General features: G+C 36.9%; 1 protein-coding gene across 12 annotated transcripts in view; it reads left to right on the top strand.

Moving 5' to 3' along the window:
- KDM4C (lysine demethylase 4C) overlaps window positions 1–13,392 on the top strand; it is a 204,782-nt gene that overhangs the window by 138,414 nt on the left and 52,976 nt on the right. For all 12 annotated transcript variants that reach the window (XM_087957743.1, XM_087957736.1, XM_087957742.1 and 9 more), the window contains exons 14-16: window positions 4,151–4,332; window positions 8,408–8,621; window positions 9,402–9,478. In XM_087957743.1, coding sequence (XP_087813869.1) covers window positions 4,151–4,332; window positions 8,408–8,621; window positions 9,402–9,478 — 473 coding nt within the window. The remainder of the gene's footprint in view (window positions 1–4,150; window positions 4,333–8,407; window positions 8,622–9,401; window positions 9,479–13,392) is intronic.

The following is a 13,392-nucleotide window of genomic DNA, read 5'->3' as shown; positions in this document are numbered from 1 at the left end:
GGAGATTCTGGTGACATGTGGAAAATTGTATTCTTTTCATAAGATTCTGTTATAATTCCTTGATGTATGTAACTCATATTTTGAGGAATACAGGTAGTCTTCAATTACAACCCTTTCTTTAGTGACCATTCGAAGTTACAACTGCACTGAAAAAGTGAAATATGACCATTTCCACAATTACAACCATTGCAGCATCCCTCTTGTCACATGATCAAAATCTGGATGCTTGGCAACTGATTCATATTTATTATGGTTGCAGTGTCCCAGGGTCATGTGATCATCTTTTGCAACCTTCTGACAAGCAAAATCAATGGGGAAGCCAGATTCACAGATCGGATCATCTAATGACCATATTACTAAATTAATAACGGCAGTGGTTCACTTAACCACTGTACAAGAAAGATTGTAAAATGGGGCAAAATTCATTTAACCACTGTCTTGCTTAGCAAAGAAATTTAGGGCTCAATCATGGTTGTAAGTTGAGGATTACCTGTAATTATTTGGCCTCAGAAATATTGGCTCCATAAAAATATATTTAAAAGTACATTAATGGCATAATGCTTGGAGAGGATGTGAAGATGGAAAACTAATAGATTAAGTTTCTAAGTAAATAAAGTTTCTTATACAAATTAATAATGCAAAGTCATAATTTCAGCAAGTTATAGATGTCTAATTCTCTTTTATTTCTTGGATTAGGAAGAGGATAGAGTGCAGAGTGAGGCACAGTTGCTGTTCTAAAAATATTTTTTTGCAAGTAATAATGAAGGTTAAGCTTATAATTATGATACAGAAAGAATAATACTGAAATCTAAGGAAAGAGAAAGATAACACAGTGATTTCTCTTGGGAGAATAATTTTTTGCATTGAGAAGTACACATTAAGATTTTCAATATCATGACATTGTAATCATCTATAATATGGTGTCAACACCAACTCCATGAAATGTGTTTATTTTAGCCCTTTAGCCCTTTGTCAATTTGTATTTTAAAATAAAATACTGCATTAATAACTGAAGTTCACTTTCAGTAAAAAGCTAAAGTTCATTTTCAATATAAAATAATGTATACTTATAAGAAAAAAATAATTATCTAAACCCCATGCAGAGCTCAAAGATGAAAGTAGTACATTGTAATTAGATTTGCTTGTTTAGCATTATGTTAAGAACGCAGTAAAGAAGAGTTACAATAGGAGTCAAATTTCTTTGAATTTTCCCCAACAATTGCATGCTTGAAGAGTAAAAGTGATATAGTTTCACACTAAAAGAACTATTAAAATGTTTCATAATTATTGCTGTTTTTAGATATGTCAGAAAAGTAATTATACTGAGGTGTGTGTTTCCAAATTAAGATCAGACTACTACATTATAAAAGTAACTAAAATCTGTAATTAAATACAATTCTCCAGTTTCAGTTCCCCTCTCTGATCTCTCCATAGCAGAGGTGTCAAACTCATGGCCTGTGGGCCGAATGTGTCATGTACTGACTCCATCCCCACCTAGTTTAGCAAAGGGAAAAAAAGTCCCAATACGTCACGTGACACCGCCATGACAATGTAAGTTTGACACCCCTGCTCTATAGCATTAAAGAATGTAGGCAAATGTATAGCTGCCTACCTCTGTTTCTCAGCAATCCATATCCATGTATTGGTAATAGGTTCTTGGCTGTCTCAAACAAACACATTTGACAGTCATAATTTGGTGCACTCTTTCAACTTGTTACAACATCTGAAGTTGTATGTTACCTAGAAAAACTATACTCTTATATACTCACTGTTTTAGTGGAGGTTACATAGATCCAGTTCTCACATGGATTTTCCTTTCATATCAAAAGGCAGTCAATCTAATAGCAATGGTATGATTGGCACAGAGATTTTGGAGCCTATACTTCAACAGTGCCCTTTATCTGCTTACATATGACACAACAAACGTGATTTCTAAATTTATTCAATGAAATATATTTCTAGGCTTAGCAGCTGAGTAACTAATATTGCATATTGGTGGTAAACAGATCTTCTGAACCTAAGTCCTGTCCACTTGCAATCTCTTGCTCTCAGAGCTACTAGTGGTATGCGGGTGGTTGAGGATCTTATTTCAACCATCAGGAACATCATTTATTTATTTATACAATTTACATGGCTGCCCATTTTATGTAAGGTAGCTCTGGGTGATTGACAACAATAATATTGCCCTCCCCCCAAACTCTATAAAGGCAAAACCTGGTGCCTTAACCAAAATTATACAGTCAATCTAACAGTACAATTCTCAGGCTTCAACTTCATCTTATCTTGCAGTATCCAATCTGAGTATACATCCTAGAGATTGAGAAGTATACCACAGACAATACTGCTACCCTACAAAAAGATCTTGACTATGTATCCGAATGGTCAAACAAATGGCAACTTCAAATCTCAACAAATAAATGCTCTGTCTTACATATTGGCAAAAGAAATCAGAAAATAAAATACAAGCTGAATAGTCAAGATCTTGTTGATGACCCAAGCTCTGTAAAGGACCTTGGAATACTCACCTCTAATGATCTAAGTGCTAGAGCACACTGCAACTACATAGCCAAAAGGCATTAAGAGTTGTTAACCTAATCCTACGTAGCTTTTTCTCTGGTAATATCACACTACTAACCAGAGCATACAAAACATTTGCTAGACCAATACTCGAATACAGTTCATCAGTCTGGACTCCACACTACGTATCTGATATTAGCACAATTGAGAAAGTCCAGAAATATTTCACAAGAAGAGTTCTCCACTCCTCTACTCGCTGTAGAATACCTTATGCCACCAGACTTGAAATTCTAGAACTAGAAAACCTTGAATTACGCCGTCTTCGGTCTGACTTAAGCATGGTATACAAAATCATACATTGCAATGTCCTACCTGTCAATGAATACTTCAGCTTCAACCATAACAACACAAGAGCACACAATAGATACAAACTCAAAGTAAACCGCACCAAACTTGATTGCAGGAAATACGACTTCAGCAATAGAGTGGTCAATGTCTGGAATACTCTACCCGACTCTGTAGTTTCTTCCCCAAACCCCAAAACTTTAACCTTAGACTGTCTACTATTGACCTCACCCCTTTCCTAAGAGGTCTGTAGGGGGCGTGCATAAAGCGCACCAACGTGCCTACCGTCCCTGTCCTATTGTTTCTCCTATTCTTTTATTTTTCTTATATGTAACCATTTCATGTATTCACAACTATGTATACATTTATACTTATTATCTTGTAAACAATTGGCAAATCAAATAAATAAATAAATAAATAAATAAAGTTCCCTGAGGATGGGCTCCAGCACAAGTCCGAAAGATTAGAACAAGAAACCTCTGGTCCCGGTGACTGACTCAGATTGGATCCTGCAACAGTAACCTGGTTTCATGAGCAAATACCCTCACAAGACGCAATCCTGTAAATAAACTGGTCTCATACCATTTAACATCTCATTAGGTCTCAAACCAATGTTTTTTTTAGTTTTTCAGTTCTGTTGGTGGAGGACACTACCTTTGAATAGGTTAGCTTTTAAAAGCAGTACTCATTGTTTCTGTTTCTGCAGATGGGAAGATTCTCCAAGTTTCAATTGGGTTTTCCACCAAAAAACATATTAACTATAGATAGCTCTTGACAAAGATCTGAGCAGGTGTAGAACCTATAATTATGACTGTTCAGATGATCATTCAAAAAATGCCTGTTATAGGTAAGCATCTTGTTCTTTCAAAATATAGGGTACCATTACATTTTTTCTATGCAGAGGATACATTCATTTTATAATATCCCAAGATCACATTCTGTTTTATGATACATACTTCTCTTTAAAGTATAAAAGATTTAAATAACTTTAAAGACTTATTTTCAAAATAGCATATTGCTCTGAGTATCAATGATAGGCATGTTAGACTATCACTCAATATAGATTTTGGCAGGAATGAGTATCTGTCATAAATGGAGAGTTAAGAGAACTGGTTGATTGTTTGGAATTCTCGGTATCTTTGCAATACAAGCTACCTCTTAAAACCTGAAATCATTTATTCTTACGCATTTTCATGAAGTTGCCATCCATTCTTTTTAACTTCCACTTAAATAATTGTTTGCTCTTACCTTCAGAATATAGTTATTTCATATGTCAATTTCTTTCAAGAACTGCCTGAGGTTCCCTTAATTGAAGAGGAAATACAAGAAACAGAATCCTGGGCCAAGCCTCTAGTCTATCTTTGGCAGAACAGAATACCAAATTTTACTGCTGAAAAGGAGTACAATGCAGCTGTTGCCAAGTTGGAACCCTATTGTGCCATTTGCACACTCCTCAAACCTTACTATAAGGTAAGGAAGTTGTTATTTGAAAAACAAAAGTACAGCTACGCAGAAATTCTAGTACTTACAAAACTATTTTATTTTGAAACTACAAAATGTCTCTTTATTCTTAACATGTAAAGGTTTGAAAGGTAAATACACCTCCATACAACATGTCAAAATAAGTACTCTAATTCAAGAGAGGTTTGTGAAATTGTAATACCATATATACTCGAGTATAAGTCGACCCGAATATAAGCCGAGGCACCTAATTTTATCACAAAAAACTGGGAAAACTTATTGACTCGAGTATAAGCCTAGGGTGGGAAATGCAGCAGCTACTGGTAAATTTCAAAAATAAAAATAGATACCAATAAAAACTTTCACTAGGACAGTTGAGAATAAGTTTGATGTTCACAATTTCCTCTTTGAAAGAGACCAGTAAATAGGGAACAAGAAGATGAAGAAAAAGAAGTGTGTTTTTCACACTTTTCACACTGCAGTGAACAAAAATGGCATCATAGGAAGAGGCTTATTCTCAGTCCAAAGGTTTGTTTCTGATTTCTTCCCTGATTTAAGGGAAATTTGGGAAACGATCTCACTATCATGAAAGGTTTAATTGATTCACTAACCCAAAGAAGATGATGATGACAGTGGGAGGCAGGAGTCACTCTCTCCTTGCAAGAAAAAGCAAGAGCCGTTCTTATGATCGATCTCTCTCTCTCTCTCTCTCTCTCGTAATACAGTCAAGCCCTTTCCAGCACGCGCGATCCGCCGCCGCCGCTGCTTTGCACCTTGCAAATGCAAAATCCCGGGGTTTTGGCATTTGCAAGGTGCAAAGCGGCGGGGCGAATCGTCAGTGCTGGAAAGGGCTTGACTGTATTCTGGGGAGAGAGAGAGAGAGAGAGAGATCATAAGAACGGCTCTTGCTTTTTCTTGCAAGGGAGAGAGTGACTCCTGCCTCCCACTGTCATCATCATCTTCTTTGGGTTAGTGAATCAATTAATTTGGGAAATGATCTCACTATCATGAAAGTCAGTGTTCTCTGCCCGTGGGGCATTTGGAAGAAAACGCCCCACGGCATATCCACCCGCATGTAAGGGGAATCAGAAATCCCCGCGTTCAACGCCTAGCACGGCAGAAGAGAAAACGCAGCTGTGAGCAAATACTGGGAAAACCTGATTGATCAGAAGGAAGGAGGCAAAAGAGGGAGAGGTGGTGGTGAACGGAAGTCCCACTGGTATTTGTGAAACACTCGGTTGGCAGCGCTTAAAGTCAATGTCCTCGCTCCCACCCACCCACCCAAAGCCACGAAGTCCCCCAATCGCGCAGCCCAGAATCGCCCTCCCCTCAGGGGGCAGCAAAACGGCCGGCGTTTCCTGAGACAAGAAGCTCCGCTGTGCAATGAAAGCGCCCCGGCTCTAGGCTCGCGGGCTCAGAAAACAACGCGAGCCGAGGTGGCTTCGGCTCCGCTTGGCTTCGTTTCCTCAGCCCCAGCTGCTTTCAGTCCACTTGGGAGGAGGGGAGGAGGTGGTGGCGGCGGCTCGCGTTGTTTTCTGAGCTCTAGGCTTGCGGGCTCAGAAAACAACGCGAGCCGAGGTGGCTTCAGCTCCGCTTGGCTTAGTTTCCTCAGCCCCAGCTGCTTTCAGTCCGCTCGGGAGGAGGAGGAGAAGGTGGTGGTAGCGGCTCGCGTTGTTTTCTGAGCCCGCGAGCCTAGAGCCTAGAGCTCAGAAAACAACGCGAGCCGCCGCCACCACCTCCTCCCCTCCTCCCGAGCGGACTGAAAGCAGCTGGGGCTGAGGAAACGGCTGAGCGGAGCGGAAGCCACCTCGGCTCGCGTTGTTTTCTGAGCTCGCGAGCCTAGAGCCAGGGCGCTTTCATTGCACGGTGGAGCTTCTTGTCTCGGGAAACACCGGGCATCGTTGCTGCCCTCTGAGGGAGGGCGATTCTGGGCTGCGTGATTGGGGACTTCGTGGCTTTGGGTGGGTGGGTGGGTGGGTGGGAGCGAGGACGGACGGAGTCCGTGAAGTGGGGCTTGCCTGCCCTTGCTGGCTGCCTCTGCTTCCTTAGGGGCGGGGAAGGGGGCTCATCTGGACAAAGGGTGAGTCTTCCCCTCAGTTTCCCCTGAAGGATCTTCCGTCGCTTTTGCTACGTCTTCCCTCTGTTAAAATCCCCCCCACACACACACACACACTTATTTTCGGGCGGATAGATTTCGTGTCTGAGCATTCTCACATGACGGTGGGTCTTCCCCCCCCCTAAAAACAGTTAAAAAAAGAAAAAACAATATATCCTCATGCAAGAACTTTTCTGCTTCCGATTACCCCCATGCTTACAAGTTGCAAAGGAAACACGGAAGCAGGGAAGCGGCTGCCCAGCTCCGGAGCTCCACACCATTTTTTTTTCAGAGGGGAATCTCACTCGAGTATAAGCCGAGGTTTTTTTTTTTCAGCACAAAAAATGTGATGAAAAACTTGGCTTATACTTGAGTATATACGGTACATTAAAAAAGGAAGAAAGTGAGAACTATACTTCTTGCTCTTAGCAATGATCTTTGTTGTTTAGTTGCATGATGTGACAAAAGACATAGACAGGAACTTTGTGTGTGTGTGTGTGTGTGTGTTTGTGTGTGCATACACCTAAACTAGGAGTATAATTTCATTCTTAGGAGATTCCTCAATGTAGACAGGCACAAATACTCAAATTTAAATAATGAATACACATTCCTCCTCTCCTGGATCTCCTCTTTCACTTTATGCAAAGCTGGTTCTGTGGTATCAAGCTCCTTTCCATGTTCTGCATAAAGGGGAAAGATTAGATCATTTTGTAATTTTTTAATAAAGTATATTTAAACTTTTCTTTTAAAAATTCTATTAATAACATTACTTAAATATAATCATATTTAATTTTTTCAATTCTCATTTTACATCCAGATTTGGTACTTTCCTGCTTGTTGTGGAAAGTTGAAATGATTTTGTATTATTTATGTATTTATTTTGATTTATTACGTACCTCATAAAATGGGTACCTTATGTATTGTATAAATAATAAAATCAAGTAAGATATAAAATATCGATTATATCCTAAGTCCTAGCATAAAGCACAATAAGAATGGATAATACACAATTTAGTTTCACACATGGAACTAAAACAATTAGATCAATAAGTTATAAAAAAATCTCAGGAGAATTTTTAAAAGCTAAAAAACTGATCCTGATAATGAAAATACGGAGTTTTTTAAGGGCAGCATTCCACATAGCTATCTTTTCCATTTTAGACTGGAATAAATATTTTCTCGTTCTTCCACTGTTTACATTGCAACTATTTTGATTAATTCTCAACATAAGAGTATTTTCTTGAGTGCATTTGCTATAGCTTTGGCTGTTCATATATTAATGATATGTAATAATGGATAATAATCTATTTTATCATGCTAAATAAAATAAATACTCACTTGGGTATACTGATAGGTGATCTTTGTTCTCTTTGTTGTTCTTACAAAAACATTTGTCATTTTCATTCTGTTCTATTTGCTACAAAAACGTGCAATTTACAAGACCTACAGAAGGCTCAAGTTCCTTCTGTCTTGCATATATTGTACTCTGTATATTTTACTTATTATCCTTAAAGTTTATCAATTTATAAAAGGGTGAACAGTTAATTAATATAGCCTCCATTCTCCACCAGAGCTTAGATCATTCTTTTGAATCTGATTCCAATCTAGTGCAACTATAGTAGGATGACATTCTTGGTTGTACACCTCATGAGACAAAATTTCTAGGTCTTAATCAAATGTTCCCTGACCACAGCAGATGCAATTTTACTTTATAGAATGATGCTTGATGCTTCCCTCATTGTCAGTGTATGGGTTTCTTCTCTTTTCTTATTTTACCAATGATAAAAATTAATAGTAAGAACTGAACTAGGTGACAGAAAGAAGAAAGATTTAAAATAAGTGCCAAAATCTTCAACTTCTAATTTTACAAAAAAATAAAAAACTTCAGAAATAAATTGCATTGAATGTAATATTATTATAAATTATGGAAAATTTATAAAAATAGAAGAAAATTGAGTAAACGTCTTTCTATTTAAAATTATTTTTCAGGCTGATAATCCTAATGAAGAAATATATGCCTGGTCAGAAACAAAACAAAAAGAAATATGTATGTCCAATGAAAAGACAAAACCACTTATTCCAGAGATATGTTTTATTTATAGCGAGGAGAACACTGAAAACTATCCATCCAATGGCTTTATTGAAGAAGATGGGACTAGTATGCTAATATCCTGTGCAAAATGTTGTGTACAGGTCCATGCAAGTATGTATCATAGCTTTACATTCTGCTTTCATTTTGTTTGCATTTTGTTTGCATTGTTCAACTAATCTGAGTAACTATAATAATTAATCTATCATTACTCCTGGAGGAAATGTATGATGATATGGAACTTATTAGTATCAAAAAATGAAAGAGCCTAATACTGGTGAAATCAGAAAATGGGTTTAAATATTCTATAGAGCAGATATAGAGCATGATTTGAATAACTGTTATTGTCTTTGCATGAGTCTATAATTCTACTTCAGTGTTTTACAGGAGGAGTCTTCAAATTTGACAGCTTTAAGACTTGTGGAATTCCTCCTCCAGTCATGTTGGCTCAGGAATTCTGGGAGTTGAAGTCCACAAGTCTTAAACTTGCCAAGTTTGAAGACCCTTGTTTTACATCATTACCTAAATGTTTAGGACACTTAAATTATTTGATTGAATCACAGTATTACTAATTAGATAACACTGGCCATCATAGAACATTATTGCTGTAGTAGTCAAGTAGTAATTTTATCACATGGCAAATATATTGGATTAATAGGCTAGCTATCATAGTCAAAGAATTTTTAAAGACAACTGCTTTGAGGAATGAGAACTGTTGCTAAGATGTAGATTTTAGCTGCATATTTTTGAGAAAATGTTTGTTCTTCATTGTCTTTAATCGCAATATACAAATCTACTGTCTTTTTTTTAATGGTTCTGTTACATGTTACCTCTTTAGTTAGATAAATAACAAAGTGCAAACTCTGTTGTATCATTTTTGCTCATTCATTATAGGTTGCTATGGTATTCCTTCCCATGAAATTCACGATGGATGGCTTTGTTGTCGATGCAAAAGAGAAGCCTGGACAGCTGTAAGTTATGAACTTCATTTAATTGTTCATAATCCCATCTGATTAAATCTCTTATATAACAATAAAATATAAATGTATGTATCTCAGAATCAGAAAATATTTATTTTATGAATTTAACATCTTGTTCAGATGTTATTATTATTGTTCAAAATGAATTTTTGATCTCATTTTGGTTGTATGATAAAGTATATAAATTAACAGCAATTGAAAAAAAAATCCAAATGCTGAATATCTTGATACTACTAATAGTCATCAGAAATTCCTCTCATTATTTGTTGTTGCAATGCTGCTGATAGCCAACTAGTTCCAAACTGTAGCTAATCAACTGAGGCTTTTTGATACCATTCTTTTAAATTGCTGAGTTACTGCACAAGTTTATTTCAACTTTGCACAATATTCCATCTAGAAAGATGAATGGACTGCCAATAATTTATTACCTCTCTTTGTAGCTAGATGAACAGATTGAAATTTAAAATTAATATTAATGAAGGGTAAATACTAAGTTCATAAGTGCAAAGCAGTAGACTGTAATCCTTTGTTGAATACATATTATACAGGTAATTGGTATATAAAAGAATCAGACAGAATATAATATAAATAGCAATGATTTGAAATCTTTCTTTTCTATTGAGATTTCAGTTTTATAATGTAAAGGTAATACAAATGTTTCCCATGCTCTTCTATTTTAAAAATGTATTTTATGTGAGATTATGGGGATACTAATGTACTTTTAATGAAAATATTTATGCCTTATGCTGTGTTTATGCTTTTCCATATCTGAAGTTGAATGGTTTCAAGATGCATAACTCTTACTTCTTGAATACCTTTCTTATGTTGTTCCAGTGTTAAGTTTCTTTTCCTGCAAGAAATGCTCAATCCTTTTATAATTACTGGTTTTGTCCAAGAATTCAGTTTATTTTTATGGTAAATTCAGCTGGAGGAAACCAGTAATTAAAATCTCTGGTATAATTAAGTTGTAAATGTAGAAGATAAAACTACTGAAATTTGAGCCATCTTTCACATTTAGGGACAATAATAAGACATAGTAGCATTTTCAAGTTAGTTGAGACATTTCATGAAACTAAAGGTGATTAAAGGGATGGAAAAACCCCAAACCCACAGTGTGTTGAGGGGACTTTTTATAAACATGTGTATAAAGGGATATTAATTATTCATAAACTCTGTGTTACCTTATTATTTTTATTTTATAATGGCTACTAAATTCAACATGTAGTACAGTAGTCCAGAATTTACCATACATTTTGTAAAAAATGACATTTCTTTCCACCTAAAGCTATTGTAGCCTTCCCAGGTAAACAAGACTAGATGAAGTACCTCTACTTTATTGCAAGGCTACATTAACACAATTTTGCAAGTTTGATTGTACAAACTTCCCACAGTCAGTTTTAACTACTTGATCTATTAGGGCAGGGCCTTCCTAAGTTTCTTTCTCTGACCATTAAGCCATTGAAGGCTTCCATCTCTCTGTTTCCTATACAGCATGTCTTCCACTCATTCCCCAAGGTCACCCATACATTCTATTACAGCTATGAAAGTACGCTTGAAATTATATTTACTTACTTGCTTATTTGGGTTTATGTGCTGCTCCACTCATGTGTGACTATTAGTAGATAACATTCCCCCATCCAGTAATGAGATTAAAACACTTAACTTTTTAAAAATAGCATTGCCTAAAAGTAACAAGAAACAACAAGCAGTACTATTCTTGGTGCAGGAAAAAAGATCCCCGAGGACCTCTGAAAAAGCATTTTGAAAAGCCTTAATGGCCTACCGAAACCATAAGAGTTTTGGATACAGTCTGATCTCTGAGAAAATGCTGTTCCAAGGGAAGGGGGCAGTGACATGAAAGGCTGTTCCTGAGGTCTCTCACATCTGGGTGCTCAGTTAAAGATGGCAGAAAGCAGCCTCAAGATACCCAGATCCTTAGCTGAGTTGTTCCTTGCAAAAACTGAGTAACTAAAAACAACCCTGGGCTACTTTTAAAAAGTAATTTATTTTACTAATTATCTTTTGTATCTATAATTTTTCATAACATATTTGTAAGTTACTGCTAATGTATCCTTTGTCTTACACAACTTGGGAGGAGAAGCATTAGCAATGAACTTTGCAATAAATAAACAATGACTTTGCCTCAATCCCACTATGGAATATATTAATATTTTTCACCGCAATTTATTTTTCTTTTATGGAAAGTAAGAAATAGGCTGAACAGGTTGGAAAGGACTATGATTCCTTCTAACTGTTGGTAAAGAACAAACAGAAGGTAGCAAATACGATGTGCATATTAACCAAGGCAGGCAAATAAAATGGCAAATGCCAATTTAGAACAGATTAATACAAAAACAGTGATTCACACATAGAGCTAGTTCAGTTTTTGCTTGGTGAACTGCTATTAAAATGTTCCTAGAGTCCATTTCTGAATCTGTAATATGTTTTCGTTTTAGCAGGGTAGGCATTCTTTCTAGGCAAAATTGAATTTTTCTTCCCTTGCTGGCTACCCGATAAAATTGCAAAAGTTCCTTATCAGGCAATCAGAAGTTCTAGGACTTATGAAACTCCTTTTGTTACAGCTTCTGTGAGAGTTGTGGGTGGGTTTAGAAAGGAGGGGGAATAGCAGAAGTCAATTCCAAGAACTGACAGTGTGTCTTTTAAGTCAGAATGTAATTATCAGTTTAGTTCAGTAAACAGAGATATACAGCTTGGCTGCTCTAACAAGAGTTTGTCAGTTTTCTTTTAGTCAAGGAACTGACACGGCACCTTTTAGCATTAGTTAAGAAGAATGATCATGAGTGGTCATTGTGTAGGTAGCTCGGTTATGTTTATAATGATGAGGGCTTCTCATTTAATAATACCCATACATACCTAATAATGATGCAGTCCTATGAATGGATAAATGTACGAGTAGGTTTTAGTGCTGGAACCCAAAACTGGACAATAAGTATAAGCCTTGAGCAACTCTATGAACAATGGTTTCACAACCTATGTTCTAGCAGAAAGTGAAGCAAGTCAGTCATAAATCAGAAAATACATCATTGTATCTGCTTGTAGAGCCATAAATCAGGCATCAGCCTTCTATCTGCGTTGCAGGGGATCAGGCAGTAGCACTAAAGTAACGGTTCAAATACAGAATTCAAGCTTTAGTGCAGAGGTGTGCAGTTGATCCAGTCCAATAGTCAAGAATTCATGCAATATACTTAATTCATATGACATTCAACAACTTCTGATGTCACAAATGTTCCTACAAAATATCTCCCCTCAGTAGGGCACTTAATACTCAAGGCTTCTTCATTACTGGGGTTGAACAAGGAAAAATGTCAGTTCCCATCAGGTGGTTTCCATTGCAAGTGGTTATTCCTTTGCTTTGCTATCATCTTAACTTCTATACATGCTGCTGGCATTCTCAAAGCTTGGGAGGCCTTCCTCCAGCTCCATGTCAGGATCCTCTATATCAGAGAGAGGGGAAGGCAGCATCTGCATTGGTTCTTCTTTGGTTGGCATTGGAGCTGAGGGGTTTTCCCCCCCGGAGTTATAGTCATTCAAAGAAGAGCAGCTGCCTACCATCTCACCCCATAATTACCTCTGATAATTTATCACATCTGTCTACTTTATCAATTCTGTTTTCATTAATCTTGCTAAGTATTATCATTTTTTTGTAGTCAGTCATCCAATTGAATCACATGTCCGAAATATATGAATTTCTGCTGGCTGTTCATCTCAAGCTAGCAATAGTTCTTTCATCCAGGATCAACTAATTGATTCTTCTTGCAATCCCAGGTGCTACTTTCAGTAATTGTCACTAAATCCCTAATATAAAGGCATCTGCATTCTGTCTCTTAACCTTTTGCACTGTCCAGCTTTTACTGCCACATGTTAACGGTGATGGAAAACTGCTG

Source organism: Notechis scutatus, chromosome 2 (genome assembly GCF_049901735.1).
Source record: "Notechis scutatus isolate UNSWTSFEM ecotype Mainland chromosome 2, rNotScu1.2, whole genome shotgun sequence".
Taxonomy (NCBI): Eukaryota; Metazoa; Chordata; class Lepidosauria; order Squamata; family Elapidae; genus Notechis; species Notechis scutatus.
Note: the sequence above shows the minus strand (reverse complement) of the source record. Positions and strands in the feature narration are given on the sequence as shown.